General features: G+C 43.8%; 1 protein-coding gene across 2 annotated transcripts in view; it reads left to right on the top strand.

Moving 5' to 3' along the window:
- TDRD12 (tudor domain containing 12) overlaps window positions 1-24,327 on the top strand; it is a 110,186-nt gene that overhangs the window by 46,959 nt on the left and 38,900 nt on the right. Inside the window, exons 9-14 of one of the 2 annotated variants that reach the window (XM_030820248.1) lie at window positions 1,348-1,445; window positions 2,050-2,126; window positions 5,793-5,873; window positions 19,582-19,642; window positions 20,016-20,120; window positions 23,661-23,846. In XM_030820248.1, coding sequence (XP_030676108.1) covers window positions 1,348-1,445; window positions 2,050-2,126; window positions 5,793-5,873; window positions 19,582-19,642; window positions 20,016-20,120; window positions 23,661-23,846 — 608 coding nt within the window. Of the gene's footprint in view, window positions 1-1,347; window positions 1,446-2,049; window positions 2,127-5,792; window positions 5,874-19,581; window positions 19,643-19,723; window positions 19,859-20,015; window positions 20,121-23,660; window positions 23,847-24,327 lie in introns of those variants that run through there. The other variant, XM_030820249.1, reaches the window with a different exon arrangement.

Genomic DNA, 24,327 nt, shown 5'->3' with positions numbered 1-24,327 from the left:
CACCTACCTCAGCCTCCCAAAGTGCTGGGATTACAGGCATGCTGTTGCACTTGGCCTGTTTGGTTTCATAAATACTATTCTTTTATTTCTTGGATATTTTAATTAAGTTCATTTGAAAGTCCTTTTCAGACAGATGTTTTATCTTCATATCGTCAGATGTGGATATTTCTCTCCCAATCTCCTTTTTTTTTTTTTTTCCTCTTTATCGTGGCATTGAACTACTTTGTGGACTTAGTGATTTTTGTGTGAGAGCTTGTCTTGTATGAACATTTGTCTCTTGGCGAATTTCAACTACCACCTCCACTCCTAGTTCCAGAGTTTATCTTTTTGGCTAAAAGGTTGTACCCTGATAATATAATTCCAAACCAGAAGACCATATGACATGCAGACTTGGGTTCCAAATTACTTTAAAGAAGGGTTAGGGCAGTTTATAATATCATTCCACATTTCTAGGGCTGCTGCTTATTTCAGTGACTTATTTAATAAATGAAAGGTGTATCTTGTCATTTCAATTTGTGTTTCTTTTATTAATAATAGGACACTTTTCTAGAATTGCCTCTGTATTTCCCTCATTAATGATTGCCGGGTAAAACAACAGCCATTTTATTATGCTGATGGGTTCTGTGGTCAGGAATTCGGAATGGGCATAGCAGGAGGGTTTGCCTTTGTTCCACACTGTCCGGGGCCTCAGACAGGGAGACGTGAGGGCTGGCGGTAACTAAGTGGGGGTAGTGATCTGAGGACTCAGGCACGTTCTGGCAGTTGATGCTGGCTTTTGGCTGAGACCTTAGCTGGGACTGCCGTCCGAAATGCCCTGGCAGCCTTTCCATGTGGCTGCTTCCCCACAGCGTCATGGCTGGGCTTCAAATGTGAGCGTCCAAGATGGCAGATCCTGAGTATGTGGCCTTTTGGTAATGTCGCTTTAGAAGTCACATAACACCACTTCTGTGTTGGTTATGAGCCCGCCCAGGTTCACAGGAAAGGAACATAGAGCCCACCTCTTGGCAGGAGGCGGAGTCGCGTTGTAAGAAGAGCCTGTGTGTTGGGAGATATTGCCATGGTCTTCTGAGGGAAATGTCATCTGACAAGTTGGGAAAATACTATTGTGTTCCATTATTAGTCAGCTGGTATGGGAATTTTTAGAACATTTTAATTGTTTTTACAGTAAAGGTGAGACAATATTTTAAAATTTAATCCTCTCAAGTAAGGTTTACTACAAATTCATATTCCATAAAAATTTCACATATTAAGATTTTTGTAGTGGTATTTGCTTTTATTCCTTTTTATCCTATTTTCTATTAATATCACTTTTTGGTGAGCTTTCTTATTACCATTTTTATTTTGCAGACAAAGCTGTAAAATGTAATATGGATTCATTGAGAGATTCACCTAAAAACAAATCTGAAAAGAAACACCATTGCATCTCTTTAAAAGATACAGATAAGGTTGTATTTTTTAAATGTTCTTTAAATACAAAGTTCATATAGTGTTAATTTTCAAATTTTCTCTTTCGAAATCTATCTGAAATCAAAAATATGTTTTCTATTAAAAAATCATTGGCCATGATAGTTTCCTTCATGAGAAAATATAGTTTGCTTGTTTGCTTATTTTGAAAGGAGAAAGTAGCTCCAGCTTCTTCATGTCAAGCTCTTGTTCTTGGTCTAGTTTCCTTTCTACAAAATTGGATATTGATCCTCCTTTTAACAAAGGTGCGAAAATGTGGGATTCCAGGGTATTGTCCTAGTGAAGTGCAAGTCTAATCTGCTCTCTGTCCCTTTGACAAGACAGGTGAAAGTAATTGCAGAACATTTTAACTACTGATGATCTGGAATGCCAGCTGCCTGCCATTTGTACGTTTAATGTAGTGGTTATAGCACTGGCATAATCACCCAACTTTCCAGTTTTTTATCTCTCTATCTCTGTGTGTGCATGAAAGCTGTCTGGGATGGTTGTTCATGAGAATAACTCCCATGGAATTTTGGTTGCAAAAGAATGTATATTATGTTGCTAGCATACACATTCTTTCTGAAAAAAATGTTTCTTTTACAGCGTGTTGAATCTTCAGCGTACTGGCCAACAAAAAGAGGCATAACCATATATGCTGATCCACATGTACCAGAAGCAAGGTATGATTTGAAAGTTCAAACTGGGTGTGGTGACGGCTGCCCGTAGTCCCAGCTATTGGGGAGGCTGAGCTGGGGGGATCGCTTAAGCCCGGGAGGTCAAGGCTTCAGTGAGCTATGATTGTACCACTGCACTCCAGCCTGGGTGACAGAGTGAGACTATCTCTAGAATAATAATAATAATAATAATAATAATAATAATAATAATAATCGGTGTAATTGACGAGACTTAAGAGTGATATTGTCTTATACAGTGTTCTATAAGATTGATGATGGGAAAATAGTCCATTTTCAAAGAGTGGCCCAGGACATTTTGGTTAAATGTGTTAACATAAAGGAAAAATGTGACACCTGGTTGACAGCAAAATTGACTGAAAACTGGTAGTGGCCCTAGAGTCTGTCTCCTCTTTGCCTTGTTGGACAGAGTTGTCTCTGTAAGGCAGATCTGAAGATTGGCACGGAGTGGTCCTGATGAGAAGGATGGCCTCACGTGGCCAGATGGCAGCACAGGGTGAGTGGTTACCTGGGGCAGAAAGAGAAGAATGGTTTCCTGAGTATCGGAGGCTGGGTGTGTACTTGGTCCTCTTCAAGATACATGTCAGTGACGTTAACGAAATTGCAGAAAGGATGTAATGTTGTACCACTTCATGAATGGTCTAAGAACTCAAAATAGGTAAACTGTCACACTTCCCCTCGTGTCATGGACTTTATGCTGTGGTTGTCATATGTTGTACTTTTACATACATCATAAATGCTAGACTCTATCTCACTTTTATTTAAATAGTCAATTATATTCTAGAGAGAGTTAACCAACAAAAATATCTTCTCTCTTTACCTATGTGGTTGCATTGGTGTTCTTTACTTTTTGTGTAGATCCATATTTCCATCTGGTATTATTTTCCTTCCACCTAAAGGGCTTCCTTTAATATTTCTTGCATTGCAGGTCTGCTGTTGATTAACTCTTTCAGCTTTTTTTTTTTTTTTAAAGTATTCATTTTAGGTTCATTTTGAAAAGGATACCTTTGCTAGGTGTAGAATTCTAGGTCGACAGCACTTTATTTAAAGATGTTGCCCCACTGTCTTCTCTCTTGCATTGTTCCCAGCACTGCCTCTGCCGTCACCGGTGCCTTTGTGCCTCCGCCGTTTCCTCTGACTGCTTTTCAGATTTTCTCTTGATTACTGGTTTTAGCAATTTAATTGTGATGTACTGGCCAGGCATGGTGGCTCACGCCTGTATTCCTAGCACTTTGGGAGGCCAAGGTGGGCAGATCACCTGAGGTCAGGAGTTCAAGACCAGCCTGGCCAACATGGTGAAACCCCATCTCTACTAAAAATACAAAAAAGTTAGCCGGGCGTGGTGGTGGGTGCCTGTAATCCCAGCTACTCAGGAGGCAGAGACATGATAATTGCTTGAACCCAGGAGGTGGGGTTTGCAGTGAGCTGAGATCACACCACTGCACTCCCGCCTGTGCAACAGAGCAAGACTCCATCTCAAAAAAAAAAAAAAATCATGATATACCTTGCTGTCATTGCTACCATATTTCTTATGCTTGGGGTTCATTAATGTTCTTCATTTGTAGCTTTCTTACATCAAATAGTCATTATGTCTACAAATATTTTTTCTGTGCCAATCTCTTTTTCCTCTCCTTTTAGAGACTCTGATGAAACAAATGTCAGATATTTTGATATTGTCCAAAAAGTCCTTGAGGCTCTGTTCATTTTTTCAGCCTTTCAATCATGCTATTCTGCAGATTAATGATTCTACTGATCTGTCTGTACATTCATTATCTTCTGTCATCCACATTCTGCTATTGAGCCCGACCTGTGAGTATTCTATTTATTATATCTATATTTTTTTGAGACAGGGTCTTGCTCTGTTACCCAGGCTCTCAAGTGCAGTGGAGCAATCATAACTCACCATAGCCTTAAACTCCTGGGCTTAAGCGATCCTCCTGCCCTAGCCTCCCAAGCGGCTAGGACTACAGGCATACACCACCACAGCTGGCTAACATTTTAATTTTTTTTAGAGATGGGAGTCTCGCTATGTTGCCCTGGCTGGTCTCCAACTCCTGAGACCAAGTGATCCTCCCGCCTCGGCTTACCAAAATATTAGGATTACAGGTGTGAGCCACTGTGCCCGGCCTATATTTCTTATTTCTAAAATTTCCTTTTTTTTTTTTTTTTCAAAAGTTTATATTTCTTTGCTGAGAACTTGTGTGTTTCCACTCGGGAGTGCTGGCCTTTTCTTCTTGTGGAGTGAGTGTCCGATGATTGCCACCCTGAGCCACCAGAGGTTGGTGCCTGCTGATTGTCGTTTCCCTTGGCAGTCAATCTGGTTTTCCTGGGCCCATGTGTGCTGAGTAACTTTGGACTCACTCTGGATATTTTGATGTTATGTTGCGAGATTCTGGTTTCTGTTAACATTCTCTAGAGAGTGTTGGTTGGTGTCATTTGTCTTAGCAGGTGGTCGGTACCTACATGAGGTCCAGCCCTCATGTTCTGCCTTGCGATCTGTGGGTGGCAGTGGCCATGTGAGCTCAGGCTCTGGGCCCTCGATGCTGCCTGGGGCCTGTTCTGCATCTGCTTAGCTTGGGGCGAGTCAGGGGCTTGTGTTGGTTCATGAACCAGCTCTTTCTTTTCAGAATTTCCCTCACAGTCACCAATTTCTAGGGCATCCTTCCCCGTGTTCCTCTGGCCAGTAGTTTCTCTTGGAGACATTGGTGTGCAGTAATGTGGAATTGGGATACCTTGAGAATAAAACAAGTAAGGGAGAAAAAAGATGGAGATTTTCCTCACACAGTCTTTGGACCACAGCTCCCATCTCCCAGTTCCTCTGGCTTCAGGTGCAGGTTTTCTCTCAGGGTTTAAGCTCACCACACTGCTGTTGCTGTTGCTGGGTGCAGCCCCAAGATCAGAGCTGACCTTGGGGCCCAGTGAGGAAAGAAAAGAAAAACAATGGGGATTCCCCACACTTTCTGGTTTAAAGGGCGCCTCTTCCCGCTTCTCTGGCTTGAAAGAGGAAGTCTGTCCTGGAGATTCTGGCATCTGCACCTGTCACAAAGTCATCTTGAGGTCAACACAGAGAGACACAGAGAGAAAAAAGACAAGAAAGTCCTGGTGATTCTGTTTTTCAGGTGTTTGACTTCCCCCCCCTGCTGTTGGGCCTCATCCAGAATCTCTAGTTGTGATCAGTAGGAGAGAGAGAGGCTGTGGCGGGCCTACTCCATCCTGTCCAGCATCAGCACCAGAAGTGTCAGAAGTGACTTTTATACTTAAAGGACTAAGCTCCAGTTCTTACAGAAATGTGCTTATGTAGATAAACCAATTCCTCAGTGGTGCTTCTTAAATTTTTAATCCAGAAAATAAAGATATTTTCAGGATTGGGGTAAAGGGGTTCACAATTTTTCACTTTTTTTAAGAGACAGGGTCTTGCTCTTGTTGCCCAGGCTGGAGTGCAGTGGCGCAATCACAGCTCACTGCAGTGTCCAACTCTTGGGCTTAAGTGATCCTCCCACCTTGGCCTCCCGAGTTGCTGGGACTATAGGCGCACACCACCATGCCCGGCGTTTTTTTTTTTTTTTTTTTTTTTTTTTTTGTTGAGATGGGGACTCGCTATGTTGCCCAGGCTGCTGTTCACAAATTTTAATGAATTTTTTTTTTCATTTCTAGTGCCTTAAGTCAGAAGCCAAATGAGAAACCTCTTAGATTGGCTGAGAAGAAAGAATATGATGAGAAGAATAGCTGTGTGAAGTAAGAATTTTTTCCTTGCCCTGAATTGTGTATTGAAATCATTATAATAAAATTATAAACAGAGAAATCTACACATTTTATTATTAATTTCAAACCTGCATTCCCATCAAAAAATAAAGGTACAGTATATCTCTTGTAGGGGTTTGAGGTTAATTTTTTCTTTTCCATCCACTTGGGCACATTTTTCTGTTTAAAGCTTTGTTCCAATGTAAGTAGACATTTTCTACCTCGCCTTCTGGATTCTCTTGGTGAAGTGAACAGTGTCACAAATCGAATTAGATACAGCTGATCTTTTGGGGCTGTTGATGTTCTTTGGGTTGGTCTTTGCTTGCTTTCCAGTTCTCTGAGGCAACACTGCCAGGGAAACTGAGCGGTTTGCCTTGATTTTATACTTGTGTAATCTATAAAATATTGACATACCAATTTTTGTTTTGAGACAAGGTCTTCCGCTGTCATTTAGACTGGAGTGCAGTGGTGCAGTCACAGCTCACTGCAGCTTTGACCTCCTGGGCTCAAGCGATCCTCCCACCTCAGCCTCCCAAGTAGCTGGGACCATAGGCATGCACCACCATAACTGATTTTTACATATATATATATATATATATATATATTTTTTTTTTTTTTTTTTAGGATGAGGGTCTTGCTATGTTACCCAGGCTGGTCTCAAAGTCCTGGCCTCAAATGATTCTCCTACCTCTGCCTTTCAGAGTGCTGGGATTGTAGGCGTGACCACAGCTCCCAGCCTCATGCCATTTTTATACTTTTTACCATATTGGCCTCAACAGTTTTACATTCCAAGTAACTGTAGCTGCCCTGGAGCTCCCAGAGTGACAAAATGTGAGACAGGTCAGAGGTGGGGAGGTCCTGCTGTTTCCACTGGTTGGCCTTGGGGGTTGGAGCCAGGGTGTGGACTCTGCAGCCACGTGGGCTTCCCAGCTTCCCAGAGGCCATGCTGATGGCCTGCCAGGGCTTCTTACCCTGCAGGACACCACCCAGTATTTCAAGGGTGAGGCTTTGAAAGCTTCCACGAGCCCACAGAGTTGGGGATGGCTGTTGATGCACCTAACTGATGCCCCTCTCCCAAGGCAACCTCAGCCCTAATACCCAAAGGTTTTGCTGTCACAGTGGTTATTTTCCTTGGAACAGAAGGCCTTACATTATCCACACAGCTTATTTCTTTCTTTTATTATTTTAAATTATAACCTGGCAAATTAACCCTGGAATAGTCTGTCTGTCTGTCTGTCTGTCTGTCTGTCTTTCTTTCTTTCTTTCTTTCTTTCTTTCTTTCTTTCTTTCTTTCTTTCTTCCTTTATTTCTTCTTTCTTTCTTTCTCTCTTTCTTTCTTTTTTTAATTTTTTTTTAATTGGAGACGGAATCTGGCTCTGTCACCCAGGCTAGAGTGCAATGACGTGATCTTGGCTCACTGCAACCTCCACCTCCTGGGTTCGAGCAATTCTGCTGCCTCAGCCTCCTGAGTAGCTGGAATTACAGGCACCTGCCACCACGTCCAGCTAATTTTTGTATTTTTAGTAGAGATGGGGTTTTGCCATGTTGGCCAGGCTGGTCTCGAACTCATGACCTCAGGTGATCTGCCCACCTTGACTTCCCAAAGTGCTAGGATTACAGACGTGAGCCACTGTGCCCGGATGACCCCGGAATATTCTATTCCCTTTTATTTTCGTATTAAAAAGTTCTGTCTTGTCTCCTGTTGTGTTAAAATGCCCTTACTTAGAACCCACTGATTGAACAACATCAGTTATCCTGTCAGTCTCCTGTGGGTTTCAGGGAACTTTGAGGTAGTTCAAGATTAAACATCAAAGAAGGCTTTGAGTTCCTTAAGGACACGGGGATGACCTGGTGATCCTGGCACCCTCCCCCTTGACTGAGCAGAGGTCTCGCATTGGCTGCACTGCATCCAAAGCCTGGGGAACCCTGTGCTGTCATTTCTGGCAAGATAGCGAAGGCAGGCTGGAGGAGAGGCACCCTTTCCTTAAGGATGGCCAGTCAGGGACCCGCATTGCTGCATCCCCAAACCTCACTTGGGACTATGATAACAACTGTCATGATGTGGACAGAGGGGCACAAGGACCTTGGCTCGTTGCCAGGGGCCAGGTGTCCCACTAGCCTCCTCTGTGTGACACCTGTGGTTTTCTTTTTCTGTCTTTTTGTCTCGCTGATGGAGTTGCTCAAGCCTGTAAGTACCAGTAAGCAGTTGTGTTTCTTTCTTCTCGGGCCTGTTTCTTCATATAACTCATTTGGAAACCCCCAAGTTACAGTCCATTCTGGAAGAGGTCACCCCAGATGCAGTCTGTCCCATTCCAGGATCACATACCACCAGGATCCCCTTGGGAATCCTGGATACTTGGGTAGCAGAGGAAGTGGCGGGGACCACACCCAGGTTTAAGGGCTCTCCTAGTGAAATTCTCTCTCTTAATCTTTGGGTGTTAAAGAGAAACTGCTCTGTTCTGCTAAGGGCTTCTGGAGGTGGCAAGGCAGCCTGGATTGGGCTGAGATCGTGTTTCTAAGCTGGTGCCAGCTTCCATCCAGCCCGTGGAAATATGCTAGATGGTGGGTGAGTATCAACTGTGTGTGTTGACTCTCGCAGCATTATTTTCAGGAGGATTTTGGACTTTGGCAGTGCAGCCATATGTGCTGCGGGGAGTACTTTCTTAACTGGTTAAGACGTCCTGAGCATAGGAGGGTGGAGTGGTGCCTGCTTGCCAGTCACGTCATCTCTGATATTTAAGGTACCCTGGAGCTCTCTCTGCAGTTCTTTGTCTTTCCATCTTCTGTGTCCCTCGTGCCTACTGTGATATTCATTCTTTATTCTTCTGTTGTCTTCCTTTAAACATTTTAACATCAGCCTACTTTGTACTGCCCACTGATTGACGATGGAAAATTCTCCAAATATGCCCATTCTTTTTTTTTTTTTTTTTTTTTTTTTTTTGAGACTGAGTCTTGCTCTGTCGCCCAGGCTGGAGTGCAGTGGCGCAATCTCGGCTCACTGCAAGCTCCGCCTCCCGGGTTCACGCCATTCTCCTGCCTCAGCCTCCCGAGTAGCTGGGACTACAGGCGCCCGCCACCACGCCCGGCTAATTTTTTTTTTTTGTATTTTTAGTAGAGACGGGGTTTCACCGTGGTCTCAATCTCCTGACCTTGTGATCCTCCCGCCTCGGCCTCCAAAGTGCTGGGATTACAAGTGTGAGCCACCGTGCCCGGCCTTTTTTTTTTTTTTTTTTTTTTTTTTTTTTTTTTTTGAGACAGAGTCTCGCTCTGTAGCCCAGGCTGGAGTGCAGTGGTACAAGCTCGGCTCACTGCAACCTCCGCCTCTCGGGTTCAAGTGATTCTCCTGCCTCAGCCTCCCGAGTAGCTGGGATTACAGGCACATGACACCATGCCCAGCTAACTTTTTTGTATTTTTAGTAGAGACGGGGTTTCGCCATGATGGCCGGGCTGGTCTCAAACTCCTGACCTCCAGTGATCTGCCTGCCATTAGCTTCCCAAAGTGCTGGGATTACAGGCATGAGCCACTGCACCTGGCCCGAATATCCACATTCTTTGTGATACCGTTTCAATATCAGAGTCTGAACAGCAGTGCATGTTGAAGCCTGGACTGAAATGCCCTTCACACAGGCTGCTGAGTCCTGAGTCAGACACTGTCCTTCCAGACCCGAGCCCTCTGCCAAAGAAGGGCCACAGTGAGTGGTGAGGACGTGGCTCTGTTGTACAACCCTTCCAACTCCCTCTTGAAATCACACCCACACTTCTGTTCTTCCCATGACCCCACTCTCCCTGCGTCATGATTCCAGTGAGATGAGTGTGCATTGTCCCTGGGCTGTGAGCAGGTGAGTGCTGCGGTGCTCTGCAGTCACACAGCACAGCTGCTTCTCTGTTCTCACATAGCCTTTTGGTATACCTGAAGTTAATAATTATCTTGTTTTTTTCTTTCCTTGGGTTTTTTTTTTTTAATGGGGTTTCACTGTGTTTCCTAGGCTGGTCTCAAACTTCTGGCCTCAAGCAATCCTCCTGCCTCAACCTCCCGAGTAGCTGGGACTGCTGTGTGCCACCATGCCTGGCTCACTTCCCTAAGTTTTTAATCTATCTTTTTTTTTTTTTTTTTTTTTTTTTGAGATGGAGTCTCGCTCTGTTGCCCAGCCTGGAGTGCTGTGGTGCGATCTCAGCTCACTGCAAGCTCCACCTCCCAGGTTCACGCCATTCTCCTGCCTCAGCCTCCCGAGTAGCTGGGACTACAGGCACGCCTGGCTAATTTTTTTGTATTTTTAGTAGGGACAGGTTTTCACCATGTTAGCCAGGATGGTCTTGATTTCGTGACCTCAAGATCCGCCCACCTCGGCCTCCCAAGTGCTGGGATTACAGGTGTGAGCCACCGCGCTTGGCCGTTTTTAATCTATCTTAAAGATTCATCCCCAGAATTCTCCTCTGTTGTCTAAACTCAGGTTCTCACTCGTGTGTCTTTGGACATCCCTCCAGACCCTTTCTGCCTGCTTTGGTCTGTGCCTGATACGTCCCGTGTTCATTGTCACCAACATCCTGAGATTCTCTGCATCTTTCTTGAATTAAATCTCCTCTTTTCCAGATCATCCATCTTCTTCTTACTTGGTTTACTCCCTTGTTTTGGTGGAGAGCATCCTTTAGTAGCTTTCTAGGAAGGGAGACACAAAACATAAATTTTTTAGAGACTTTGCATAAATGCTTTTAGACTATCTTCACACTTGATCAATAGTTTGGGTATAAATTTTGAAGACATTTCTACTTCTAGTTTCTAGTGTAGAGACGTCCACTCTATTCTGATTTCTTATTCTTTATATATGACTCCTTTCCTTTTCTCTCTCTCTCTCTGGAAGCTTATAGGATCTTCCTTTGTTGCCAGTGTTTGGAAGTTTCCTGATGTTGTGCCTTGGCGTGGTTCTATTATTATGCTTGTCATTCAGTGGACCCTTCCAATGTGTAGCCTCGTGTCCCTTACCCCTGGGAAATTCTCTTGACTTTTTCATTGTTCTCTTGTGCTCCGTGTTCTCTGTCTTCTTTTAAGAACCTCTGTGATTCATATGTTGAACCTCCAGAATTGGTCGAGTAATTTTATAAAATATATTTTTCTTCTTTTTTTTTATTATACTTTAAGTTCTGGGTTACACGTGCAGAATGTGCAGTTTTGTTACATAGGTATACGTGTGCCATGGTGGTTTGCTGCACCCATCAACCCGTCACTTACATTAGGTATTTCTCCTATTGTTATCCCTCCCCTAGCCTCCCACCCCCACAAGCCCCAGTGTGTGATGTTCCCCTCCCTGTGTCCATGCGTTCTCATTGTTCAGCTTCCACTTAGGAGTGAGAACATGCAGTGTTTGGTTTTCTGATCTTGTGATAGTTTGCTGAGAATGATGGTTTCCAGCTTCATCCCTGTCCCTCCCTGCAAATGACATGAACTCATCCTTTTTTATGGCTGCATAGTATTCCATGGTGTATATGTGCCACATTTTCTCAATCCAGTCTACCATTGAGGGACATTTGGGTTGGTTCCAAGTCTTTATTATTGTGAATAGTGCCACAGTAAACATACATGTGCATGTGTCTTTATTGTAGAATGATTTATAGTCCTTTGGGTATATGCCCAGTCAGGGGATTGCTGGGTCAAATGGTATTTCTGGTTCTAGATCCTTGAGGAATCACCACACTGTCTTCCATGATGGTTGAACTAATTTGCATTCCCACCAACAGTGTAAAAGCATTCCTGTTTTTCCACATCCTCTCCAGCGTCTGTTGTTTCCTGACTTTTTAACGATCACCATTCTAACTGGCATGAGATGGTATCCCATTGTGATTTTGATTGCATTTCTCTAATGACCAGTGATGATGAGCATTTTTTCATATGTCTGTTGGTTACATAAATGCCTTCTTTTGCGAAGTGTGTGTTCGTATCCTTTGCCCACTTTTTGATGGGGTTGTTTGCTTTTTTCCTGTAAATTTGTTTAAGTTCTTTGTAGATTCTGGATATTAGCCCTTTGTCAGATGAATAGATTGCAAAAATGTTCTACCATTCTGTAGGCTGCCTGTTCTTTATGATGATAGTTTCTTTTGCTGTGCAGAAGCTCTTTAGTTTAATTAGATTCCATTTGTCAATTTTGACTTTTGTTGCCATTGCTTTTGGTGTTTTAGACATGAAGTCTTTGCCCATGCCTGTGTCCTGAATGGTATTGCCCAGGTTTTCTTCTAGGATTTTTATGGTCCTAGGTCTTATGTTTAAGTCTTTGATCCATCTTGAGTTTATTTTTGTAAAAGGTGTAAGGAAGGGGTCCAGTTTCAGTTTTCTGCATATGGCTAGCCAGTTTTCCCAACACCATTTATTAAATAGGGAATCTTTTCCCCATTGCTTGTGTGTGTCAGGTTTGTCAAAGATCAGATGGCGGTAGATGTGTGGCGTTATTTCTGAGGCCTGTGTTCTGTTCCATTGGTCTATATATCTGTTTTGGTACTAGTGCCATGCTGTTTTGGTTACTGTAGCCTTGTAGTAAAGTTTGAAGTCAGGTAGCGTGATGCCTCCAGCTTTGTTCTTCTTCCCCAAGATTGTCTTGGCTATGTGGGCTCATTTTTGGTTCCATATGAAGTTTAAAGTAGTTTTTTCCAATTCTGTGAAGAAAGTCAGTGGTAGATTGATGGGGATAACTTTGACTCTATAAATTACTTTGGGCAGTAAGACCATTTTCACGATATTGATTCTTCCTATCCGTGAGCATGGAATGTTTTTCCATTTGTTTGTGTCCTCTCTTATTTTCTTTAGCAGTGGTTTGTAGTTCTCCTTGAAGAGGTCCTTCACATCCCTTGTAAGTTGTATTCCTAGGTATTTTATTCTCTTAGTAGCAATTGTGAATGGGAGTTCACTCATGATTTGGCTCTCTGTTTGTCTGTTATTGGTGTATAGGAATGCTTGTGATTTTTACACATTGATTTTGTATCCTGAGACTTTGCTGAAGTTGCTTATCAGCTTAAGGAGATTTTGGGCTGAGATTATGGGGTTTTTGAAATATACAATCATGTCATCTGCAAACAGGGACAATTTGACTTTCTCTCTTCCTATTTGAATACCCTTTATTGCTTTCTCTTGCCTGATTGCCCTGGCCAGATACTGCCCTTTCTCTTGCCTGATTGCCCTGCCTTTCCAATACTATGTCAAATAGGAGTGGTGAGAGAGGGCATCCTTGTCTTGTGCTGGTTTTCAAAGGGAATGCTTCCAGTTTTTGCCCATTCAGTATGATATTGGCTGTGGGTTTGTCATAAATAGCTCTTATTATGTTGAGATACATTCCATCGATACCTAGTTTATTGAGAGTTTTTAGCATGAAAGGCTGTTGAATTTTGTCGAAGGCCTTTTCTGCGTCTACTGAGATAACCATGTGGTTTTTGTTGTTGGTTCTGTTTATATGCTGGATTACATTTATTGATTTGTATATGTTGAACCAGACTTTCATCCCAGGGATGAAGCCGACTTGATCATGGTGGATAAGCTTTTTGATGTGCTGCTGGATTCGGTTTGCCAGTATTTTATTGAGGATTTTCGCATTGATGTTCATCAGGGATATTGGCCTAAAATTCTCTTTTTTTGTTGTGACTCTGCCAGGCTTTGGTGTCAGGATGATGCTGGCCTCATAAAATGAGTTAGGAAGGATTCCCTCTTTTTCTGTTGATTGGAATAGTTTCAGAAGGAATGGTACCAGCTCCTCTTTCTACCTCTGGTAGAATTCGGCTGTGAATGTCTGTTCCTGGACTTTTTTTGGTTGGCAGGCTATTACTGCCTCAATTTCAGAACCTGTTACTGGTCTATTCAGAGATTCGACTTCTTCCTGGTTTAGTCTTGGGAGGGTGTATGTGTCCAGGAGTTTATCCATTTCTTCTAGATTTTCTAGTTTATTTGCATAGGTGTTTATAGTATTCTCTGATGGTAGTTTGTATTTCTGTGGGATCAGTGGTGATATCCCCTTTATCATTTTTTATTGTGTCTATTTGATTCTTCTCTCTTTTCTTCTTTATTAGTTTTGCTAGCAGTTTATCTATTTTGTTGATCTTTTCAAAAAACCAGCTCCTGGATTCATTGATTTTTTTTTGAAGGGTTTTCTGTGTCACGATCTCCTTCACTTCTGCTCTGATCTTAGTTATTTCTTGTCTTCTGCCAGCTTTTGAATTTGTTTGCTCTTGCTTCTCTAGTTCTCTTAATTGTGATGTTAGGGTGTCAATTTTAGATCTCTCCTCCTTTCTCTTGTGGGCATTTAGTGCTATAATGTGTCCCAGAGATTCTGGTATGTTGTGTCTTTGTTCTTATTGGTTTCAAAGAACATCTTTATTTCTGCCTTCATTTCGTTATGTACCCAGTAGTCATTCAGGAGCAGGTTATTCAGTTTCCATGTAGTTGTGCGGTTTTGAGTGAGATTCTTAATCCTGAGTTCTAATTTGATTGCACTCTGGTCTGAGAGACAGTTTATTGTGATTTCTGTTATTTTACATTTGCTGAGGAGTGTTTTACTTCCGATTATGTGGTCAGTTTTAGAATAAGTGTGATGTGGTGCTGAGAAGAATGTATATTCTGTTGATTTGGGGTGGAGAGTTCTGTAGATGTCTATTAGGTCTGCTTGGTCCAGAGCTGAGTTCGAGTCCCGAATATCCTTGTTAATTTTCTGTCTCGTTGATCTGTCTAATATAGACAGTGGGGTGTTAAAGTCTCCCATTTATTATTGTGTGGGAGTCTAGATCTCTTTGTAGGTCTCTCAAAAACTTGCTTTATGAATCTAGTTAGCTCTTCTTGTTGAATTGATACCTTTACTATTATGTAATGGCCTTCTTTATGTCTTTTGATCTTTGTTGGTTTAAAGTCTGTTTTATCAGAGGCCAGGATTGCAACCCCTGCTTTTTTTTTTTTTTTTTTTTTTTTTTTGCTTTCCATTTGCTTAGTAGATCTTCCTCCATCCCTTTATTTTGGGCCTATGTGTGTCTTTGCATGTGAGATGGGTCTCCTGAATACAGCACACCGATGGGTCTTGACTCTTTATCCAATTTGCCAGTCTGTGTCTTTTAATTGGGGGCATTTAGCCCATTTACATTTAAGGTTAATATTGTTATGTGTGAATTTGATCGTGTCATTATGATGCTAGCTGGTTATTTTGCCCATTAATTGATATAGTTTCTTCATAGTGTCGATGATCTTTACATTTTGGCATGTTTTTGCAGTGGCTGGTACCGGTTGTTCCTATCCATGTTTAGTACTTCCTTCAGGAGCTCTTGGAAGGCAGGCCTGGTGGTGACAAAATCTCTCAGCATTTGCTTGTCTGTAAAGGATTTTATTTCTCCTTTACTTATGAAGCTTAATTTGGCTGGATATGAAATTCTGGGTTGAAAATTCTTTTCAAGAATATTGAATATTGGCCCCCACTCTCTTCTGGCTTATAGAGTTTCTGCAGAGTGAACCACTGTTAGTCTGATGGGCTTCCTTTGGCGGGTAACCTGACCTTTCTCTCTGGGTGCCCTTAACATTTTTTCCTTCATTTCAACCTTGGTGAATCTGACAATTGTGTGTCTTGGGGTTGCTCTTCTCGAAGAGTATCTTTGTAGTGTTCTCTGTATTTCCTGAATTTGAATGTTGGCCTGCCTTGCTAGGTTGGGGAAGTTCTCCTGGATAATCTCCTGAAGAGTGTTTTCTGACTTGGCACCATTTTCCCCATTGCTTTCAGGTACACCAATCAAAAGTAGATTTGGTCTTTTCACATAGTCCCATATTTCTTGGAGGCTTTGTTCATTTCTTTTTACTCTTTTTCCTTTAATCTTGTCTTCTCACTTTATTTCATTAATTTGACCTTCAATCACTGATATCCTTTCTTCCACTTGATCGAATTGGCTGTTGAAGCTTGTGCATGCATCACGAAGTTCTCATACTGTGGTTTTCAGCTCCATCAGGTCATTTAAGCTCTTCTCTACACTGGTTATTCTAGTTAGCCATTCATCTAACCTTTTTTCAAGGTTTTTAGCTTCCTTACGATGGGTTAGAACATGCTTCTTTAGCTCAGAGAAGTTTGTTATTACCGACCTTCTGAAGCTTACTTCTGTCAACTTATCAAACTCATTCTCCGTCCAGTTTTTTTCTGTTGCTGGCGAGGAGTTGTGTTCCTTTGGAGGAGAAGAGACGTTCTGGTTTTTGGAATTTTCAGCCTTTCTGCTCTGGTTTCTCCCCGTCTTTGTGGTTTTATCTACCTTTGCTCTTTGATGTTGGTGAGCTACAGATGAGGTTTTGGTGTAGATGTCCTTTTTGTTGATGTTGATGCTATTCCTTTCTGTTTGGTAGTTTTCCTTCCAACAGACAGGCCCCTCAGCTGCAGGTCTGTTGGAGTTTGCTGGAGGTCCACCCCAGACCCTGTTTCCCTGGGCAGAGGCTGCAGAACAGCAAATATTGCTGCCTGATCCTTCCTCTGGAAGCTTCATCCCAGAGGGACACCTGCCTGTATGAGGTGTCTGTCGGCCCCTACTGGGAGATGTCTCCCAGTCAGGCTACACATGAGTCAGAGATCTGCTTGAGGAGGCAGTCTGTCCATTATCAGAGCTCAAGTGCTGTGCTGGGAGAACCACTGCTCTCTTCAGAGCTGTCAGGCAGGGACGTTTAAGTCTGGAGAAGCTGTCTGCTGCCTTTGGGTCAGATATGCCCTGCCCCCAGAGGTGGAATCTAGAGAGGCAATAGGCCTTGCTGAGCTGCGGTGGGCTCTGCCCAGTTTGAGCTTCCCTGCCGCTTTGTTTACACTGTGAGCGTAGAACCGCCTACTCAACCTCAACAATGGTGGACCCTCCCTGCACCAAGCTCCCATGTCCCAGGTCCATCTCAGACTGCTGCACTAGTAGCGAGCAAGGATCCGTGGGCGTGGGACCCACCGAGCCAGGCACAGGAGAGAATCTCCTGGTCTGCAGGTTGTGAAGACTGTGGGAAAAGTGCAGTATTTAGGCAGGAGTGTACTGCTCCTCCAGGTACAGTCAGTCACGGCTTCCCTTGGCTAGAAAAGGGAAATCCCCCAACCCCTTGTGCTTCCCAGGTGGGGCGACACCCCACCCTGCTTCAGCTCACCCTCCATGGGCTGCACCCACTGTCCAACCAGTCCCAGTGAGATGAACCAGGTACCTCAGTTGGAAATGCAGAAATCACCCATCTTCTGCGTCGATCTTGCTGAGAGCTATAGACTGGAGCTGTTCCTATTTGGCCATCTTGGAAGTGCCTGCTCTTTTTTTAATCTCTTTGTCTTTTTGCTTTACTTTTTTTCTTTTTTCTTTTTTTTTTTTTTGTTTTTTTGAAATGGAGTCTCGCTCTTTAGCCCAGGCTGGAGTGCAGTGCTGCGATGTTGGCTCGCTGCAACTTCTGCCTCCTGGGTTCAAGTGATTCTCCTGCCTCACTCTGGGATTACAGGTGCCTGCCACCACACCTGACTAATTTTTGTATTTTTAGTAGAGACAGGGTTTCACTATATTGGCCAGGCTGGTCTCAAACTCCTGACCTCAAGTGATCTGCCTGCCTCAGCCTCCCAAAAGGCTGGGATTATAGGTGTGAGCCACCACACCCAGCCTGCTTTACTTTTTGGAATGATTTTACAATTTTGTCCTCTACTCATTTTATTGTGTTTTTTATTTCTAATATCACGTTTTTAATTTGCAAGGGTTTTCCTTTTGTTCTCTTTTCTCTTTCTGATAGTGTCCTGTCCTCGTTTCACATATACGGTAGTTTCTCTCATTTCTCTAAGGAGACTAATGATTTTGGTCGGGGAGTTTTCTTCTCCCTACACTGTTTCTTTTTTTGCAGGGTGCATTACTCGGTTTTTAAGGTTGGAGGCTTTCCTTAGACGTCATGCGGTCCTCGATTGTCTGCCTGTATTTCAACATAGAGGCCCAGTGAGCCGGTGAGGGTCTCTGAGTGTACCAAGCCTGTGGACTGTGGGTCTCACTGGGGAGCGAGCTGCTGTGAGTGCAGGGACCTCTGAATTCCATCCAGATGCCCAAGGGAAGGCTTCTCCTGTCTCTCGCCCCCGGGGCTAAAGACCTGCCTGTGTCCTGGGAGCTGAGTGGGAGGCACAGGCTGGGTCTCACTGTCCTGTGTGTGCTTAGCCTCCCTCTTTTCAGTTCAGCACTGTTTGCAGCTAGGCCTACAGCCCCGAGTCCTGAGAGTTCTGCTTTATCCTCTCCAGAGAATCAGCCCCTGGCCTTCCTAGGGTTGGGGTGAGTGGCAGTCTGGTGTGGAGCAGTGTAAGGTGATGCAGAGGTTCCCCCCTCTGCCACACTGCTGCAGCCAGGGAGCCTGCCCCTAATTCCTAAGCTTTCTGAAGGTCGTTCTCTACAGATAGGGTCAGGCTTCCATGGCTGGCTCAGATTCAACTGTCTTGGGGCTGTTACCAGTTTGTCCATCTGTTTTTTAGCTTCCAACATTCTGTTCTGGAATATTGTCTCTAAAATATAGCTTTTTTGAACTATGATTCATGTGCCCTTTTTTCAAATGTACAATTCAGTGATTTTTAGTGTATTCACAGAGTTTGCAACCACACAAGTAAGTCCATTTCCATTAGCGGTCACTCTCCATTTTCCTCCCTCCACATCCTTTGGTAGCCAGCTGTCTGCTTTCAGTCTCTATGGGTTTGCCTGTTCAGGACATTTCATATCGATGGGATCATACGGTGGGTGGGCCTTGGTGATGCTGGTTTCACTGCGCACAGTGTTTCCAAGGCTCACCTCTGCCATATCATAAACGAGCACAGCATGCCTTTTCATGACTGACTTATATTCCGTTGCATGCATGGAGCGCATTTCATGTACCCATTCATCAGCTGATGACAGTTGGGTCTTGTGGCTTTTGCATTTAAAAATCTATTTACAGGGCCGAGCGCAGTGGCTCACGCCTATAATCCCAGCACTTTGGGAAGCCGAGGCAGGCGGGTCACCTGAGGTCAGGAGTTCGAGACCAGCCTGGACAACAATGGTGACACCCTGTCTCTACTAAAAATACAGAAATTAGCTGGGTGTGGTGGTGGATGCCTGTAATCCCAGCTACTCGGGAGGCTGAGGCAGGAGAATCTCTTGAACCTGGGAGGCGGAGGTTACAGTGAGATCACGCCACTGTACTCCAGCCTGAGTAACAAGAGCGAAACTCCATCTCAAAAAAAGAAAAGAAAAAAATGCATTTACAGGAATGGGGCTTTAGGAAGGAGTGCAGTTTGCCATGTGTGTAACCCACCATCTTTATCCTGGAGTCCCTGCCATGTCTGTGCCTTGTGACTTCTCTGTGACTGCCACTGGCCTTACCCATGTTGGGGTTGGGCTGGATCTAGAGGAAAGCAGTTTCAAATTTCTTCACCTCGCAGCAGAAGTGGTTGTGGACAAGTCCTATCTGGTCTTGTTTTTCTCATCCATAAAATAAAGATGGTAAAGTACACTAGTGGTTCCTGAGCTTGGCTGGGGCCCCTCAGATACTCAGGGGCACCTGGGTGGCAGGGTTGTGGCAGCACAGGTACAGGCCCTCATGCCTCATAAATCAAGCAGAACAGAACAGGCAGTGGTTGTATAGCTGAGCCTTGGGCTGTGCAGCCCCTGCTATCTCTATCAAGGAAGAACTAAAAGAATAGCTCAACTGAGGAAACAGAAACACCTTTTTCTTCACATTCTTCTTTTAACTATCTTACAGATTACTGCAGTTTTTAAATCCTGATCCTTTGAGAGCTGACGGAATCTCTGATCTCCAGCAGGTATTACAGGCCCTAAAAAAAGTAAAATATAAAGAGAGAAAAAACTGTTTATCCTTTAAATCCTCTCCTTCCTCCCTCCAGACTTGAGATTAGAAGAGAAACTCCTTAGATGGGGGACTTAACCTGAAGACATCCTTTGAGAAACGATCGAATGGATTGTTGCTTCTGAGCAATTGTTCCTTGCTTTTTGGATAATAAACGATCTTCTTTTTGGTAGTTTGGTGGTTTTTTTTTCTTTTTCTTTTTTTTTTTTAAGTAAGCATATATACCCAGGTGTTTACATTGAAATTGTCTTCATTTCCATTAAGTTCTTGATCTCCTGTGCTGACGCCTCAGGGCAGACACTGGTTGTCTAATGCACACGTTCTCTCAGTTGCAGAAGCTGAAGGACCTGCAGCCGCCCTTGGCAGTGCTCCGGAACAAGATCGAGCCCTGCTTAACCATTGACTCGTCGCCGCTGTCAGAAGACCTGAAGAAGGTAAAAGTGGTCGTAAAACTGAATTTATCAAGAATGCCAACTTTTTCTAATAGAGAAGGATTTTGAAATAAATGGCTCTAAGGTTGCATTGTATAATTTCTTTGCTTTTGAAATTCTCTTTTTATTTGAGATTACAGGCATGAGCCACCACACTCGGCCTAATTTCTCATTTATTCTTAAATCCAAGTTAGCTTCTTAGAAGTGAGTGAGTGATTGTTTTGTGAGGCAGCCGCTGTGTAACTGTGAGCCCCTTCTGCAGTCAGGTTTCCAGGATGCCCATGGACAGGGCTGTGGGAGGAGCAGCAGGCCACCAGGGCAATTGTAATGCACTCCCCCACTGTTCTTTTCAAAATTGTCTTACACACATATGGTTTCATTTGGAAAATTGATCATACATGTTTGTTTATCTACTTTTTTCCTGATTAAAAAAAGTTAAAAAAAAATTTTTTAAGATAGGAAGATAAAACAACCAGGACAAATAGCGTGAGAGAGAAGTGGACAGATTCCACAGTCTTAGAAGATGAAAGCAGGAGACAGAGTGTGGCTGCCTCTTCAGGGAAGGTGCGCTTTGTGAGAGAAGCGTGAACCACCAGCTCTGTCTTCCGAGCACCCACAGCCAGCTCGTATTGTTCTCAGCAGCAAGGTTGGAGGCTCTTTTTGGAGAAATTTGAATGGCTCTAGAGAAATGACCTTCAGATGATGCTATTTGGAATTCTCCCATGAACAGGGCCTGCTTGCCGCCTTGCCTTTCTGCAGTGAGGTGACACTCATGTGATGACAAGAGTCCCCAGAGCCTCCAGTTGGGCGTTAGTGTCTTGCTCTCCACCATGAACAGACATCAGGGATCATGGACGTTTGAAGAAAGCCTTCACCTTAAAAAAAAAAAAAAAAAAAAAAAGACCAGGCTGGGTGCATTGGCTCACACCTGTAATCCCAGCACTTTGGGAGGCCGAGGCAGGCAGATCACCTGAGGTCAGGAGTTTGAGACCAGCCTGGCCAACATGGTGAAACCCTGTCTCTACTAAAAATACAAAAATTTGCCAAGCGTGGTGGTACATGCCTGTAGTCCCAGCTACTTGGGAGGCTGAGGCAGGAGAATCACTTGAACCCAGGAGGCGGAGGTTGCAGTAAGCTGAGATTGCACCACTGAACTCCAGCCTGGGCAATAGAGCAAGGCTCCATCTCAAAAAAAAAAAAGACTGAAACAAACTCTCAAGGAAACAGACAATGCAGTGAGGAGGAGAAAATGTTAGAGAATAAATGTCCCCAGAGAGAAGACATTGCATCTCTAACAGCTTACTGTTAAAGGGATGTAATGTTTTCTCCCTGGGGATATTGAAAATAGGATATTTTAAAAAGGAACAGGCAGAAAAAAAGGTTCTTGGAAGTTCAAAATATAGAAAAATGTAAAAATCACTAGTATGAGATATAAAAGAGAAGCTAACTCAGAAAGTAGAGGAAAAAGGCAAACAGATGGAAATAGGAGGAAAAATTTTTGAGGGTCAGTTTGAGGTCCAGTATCTGAAAATGGGATTTCTAGGAAGAATGAAGGAAGATGGTAGGACATTTTCTGAAGATTAACATAGGAACATTTTCTGGACCTAATGGACAAGAATTTCCAGATTAAGAGGGCCTGCCTATCACAGGCCCAGCACAACTGCTGAAGAAAGAGATTCTGAAGCATCTAAGTTGAGGGAATCTGAAGATTATGAAGGCTTCAAGAGAGATGAAACTGGTCCTACACACTGGACCAGGAATCAGAATGGCTTCAGATGTCTCCACAATGCACCAAATGAGCATTGATGTCAAAATTCTGATGAGGTCGGGCGTGGTGGCTCACGCCTTTAATCCTAGCATTTTGGGAGGCTGAGGTGCGGATTGCTGAGTCAGGAGTTTGAGACCAGCCTGGGCAACATGGTGAAATCCTCTACTAAAATACAAAAAGTTAGCTGGGTGTGGTGGCACGTGCCTGTAGTCCCAGTCACTTGGGAGGCTGAGACATGAGAATCTCTCGAACCTGGGAGGCGGAGGTTGCAGTGAGCCAAGATCGTGCCACTGCACTCCAGCCTGGGCACAGAACGAGACTGTCTCCGATAAAAATAAAAATAATAATAATAATAATAATAATTCTGATGAAAAGCTCTTTCCAACCAGAGGTCCTTACTCAAACTGTGGATGGAGTGTGAGGGTAGAGTGAAGACATTTGCAGACATACAGAGTCTTAAGAAAACGTACTTCCCTTCCAACCTTTGTCAAGAAGATATTAAAATATGTTCTCTACCAAAACAAAGAAGTAACCCAAGAAAGATGACCACATGGGTTTGCAGACAAAGGGTGATGGTGAAGGATGATCCCAGGATAGTTGCTGAATACCAGGTGCAGAGCATGGCGGGTCCTGACTGCAGCTAGGGCTCAGGACTTGAGAGGATCTCACAGAGCTCATGGTGCCGATGAGCTCAGCCATTTGGAAGATCCTATCCATGTGGGTGGAGAACTCTATTGGAACATTTGGGCTTTAGTGACAGTTACATAGAAAAATAAGCAAATAAAAGTCTATCTTTTAAAAAGCTTTACAAGTGAAGCTGATGGACTGGCAGTTTATTAGGAGAATGAGGAGGAAAAGCTGCATCTTTGATCTGGTGAACTTTAAGTTCCTGTCAATGGGCCATCTATTGGATCCTTTTAATTTAGAAAATTAAAGCAAGAATCTTTTTTTTTTTTTTTTTGAGATGGAGTTTTGCTCTTGTTGCTCAGGCTGGAGTGCAATGGCATGATCTCGGCTCACCACAACCTCTGCCTCCCAGGTTCAAGTCATTCTTCTGCCTCAGCCTCCTATGTAGCTAGGATTACAGGTGCCTGACACCACGCCTGGCTAATTTTCTATTTTTAGTAGAGACGGGGTTTCTGCATGTTGGTCAGGCTGGTCTTGAACTCCCAACCTCAGGTGATCTGCTCGTCTTGGCCTCCTAAAGTGCAGGGATTACAGATGTGAGCCAGCCACCGTGCCTGGCCTTTTTTTTTTTTTTTTTTTTTTTTGAGATGGAGTCTTGCTCTGTCACCCAGGCTGGAGTGCAGTGGCGCAATCTTGGCTCACCGCATCCTCTGCCTCCTGTGTTCAAGTGATTCTCCTGCCTCAGCCTCCGGAGTAGCTGGGATTATAGGCATGCACCACCACACCTGGCTAATTTTGTATTTTTGGTAGAGATGGGGTTTCACCATGTTGGCCAGGCTGGTCTCAAACTCCTGACCTCAGGTGATCCACCCACCTTGGCCTCCCAAAGTGCTGGGATTACAGGCATAAGCCACCGCACTCTGCCTAGCAAGAATCTTTTAATGGGAGTCTTAATAGGAGAAAAAGCAACAGTCTTTTAATAGGAGGTTGCTACTGAGAAAATATTTGGGGGAACTTAACAAGTTAGGGCTTGGAAAATACTGGGTTTGGCAATGTGTAGTGCTTATTGGGGTGAAATGAGCCATGCAGTGGAGTTTTTGTTAGTTTTCTCTACCTTATTTTGGTTTCTGGTTGTTTCTGTTTTGTAGGCTCTTCAAAGAAATAAGTTTCCGGGCCCCAGCCACACTGAATCTTACTCTTGGCCTCCCATAGCACGTGGCTGTGATGTGGTTGTCATTTCTCACTGTGAAAGCAACCCTTTGCTCTACCTCCTACCAGTGTTGACAATTTTGCAAACAGGAGCCTGCTACAAGTCATTACCAAGTAGAAATGGAGTAAGTCAAAGACAGTTTTGCCTCACAACCAAATGGGTTAAATATTTATTTTAAAATTATACACCTCACCTTTGGGGAAAGTCATCCATTACTCAGTTTGGTTTTCAAACTTCCAGGCCAGAAACTGTCCTATGGGAAAGTGTCCTTTCCCTGTTCCAATTACTGATGCTCTCATACTGATTCTCGCCTGGAGCCGCCAGTTGTGGGCCATTGGCTGAGGCTTTTAGAAATGGATATTGAGGCCGGGCACGGTGGCTTATGCTTGTAATCCCAGCACCTTGGGAGGCTGAGGCAGGTGGATCATCTGAGGTCAGGAGTTCAAGACCAGCCTGGCCAACATGGTGAAACCCCATCTCTACTAAAAACAGAAAAATTAGGTGGGTGTGGTGGCATGCCTGTAATCCCAGCTACTTGGGAGGCTGAGGCAGGAGAATCACTTGAACCTGGGAGGCAAAGGTTGCAGTGAGCCGAGATCATACCA

The sequence above is a fragment of the Nomascus leucogenys genome, chromosome 10, assembly GCF_006542625.1.
Source record: "Nomascus leucogenys isolate Asia chromosome 10, Asia_NLE_v1, whole genome shotgun sequence".
Lineage (NCBI taxonomy): Eukaryota > Metazoa > Chordata > Mammalia > Primates > Hylobatidae > Nomascus > Nomascus leucogenys.
Note: the sequence above shows the minus strand (reverse complement) of the source record. Positions and strands in the feature narration are given on the sequence as shown.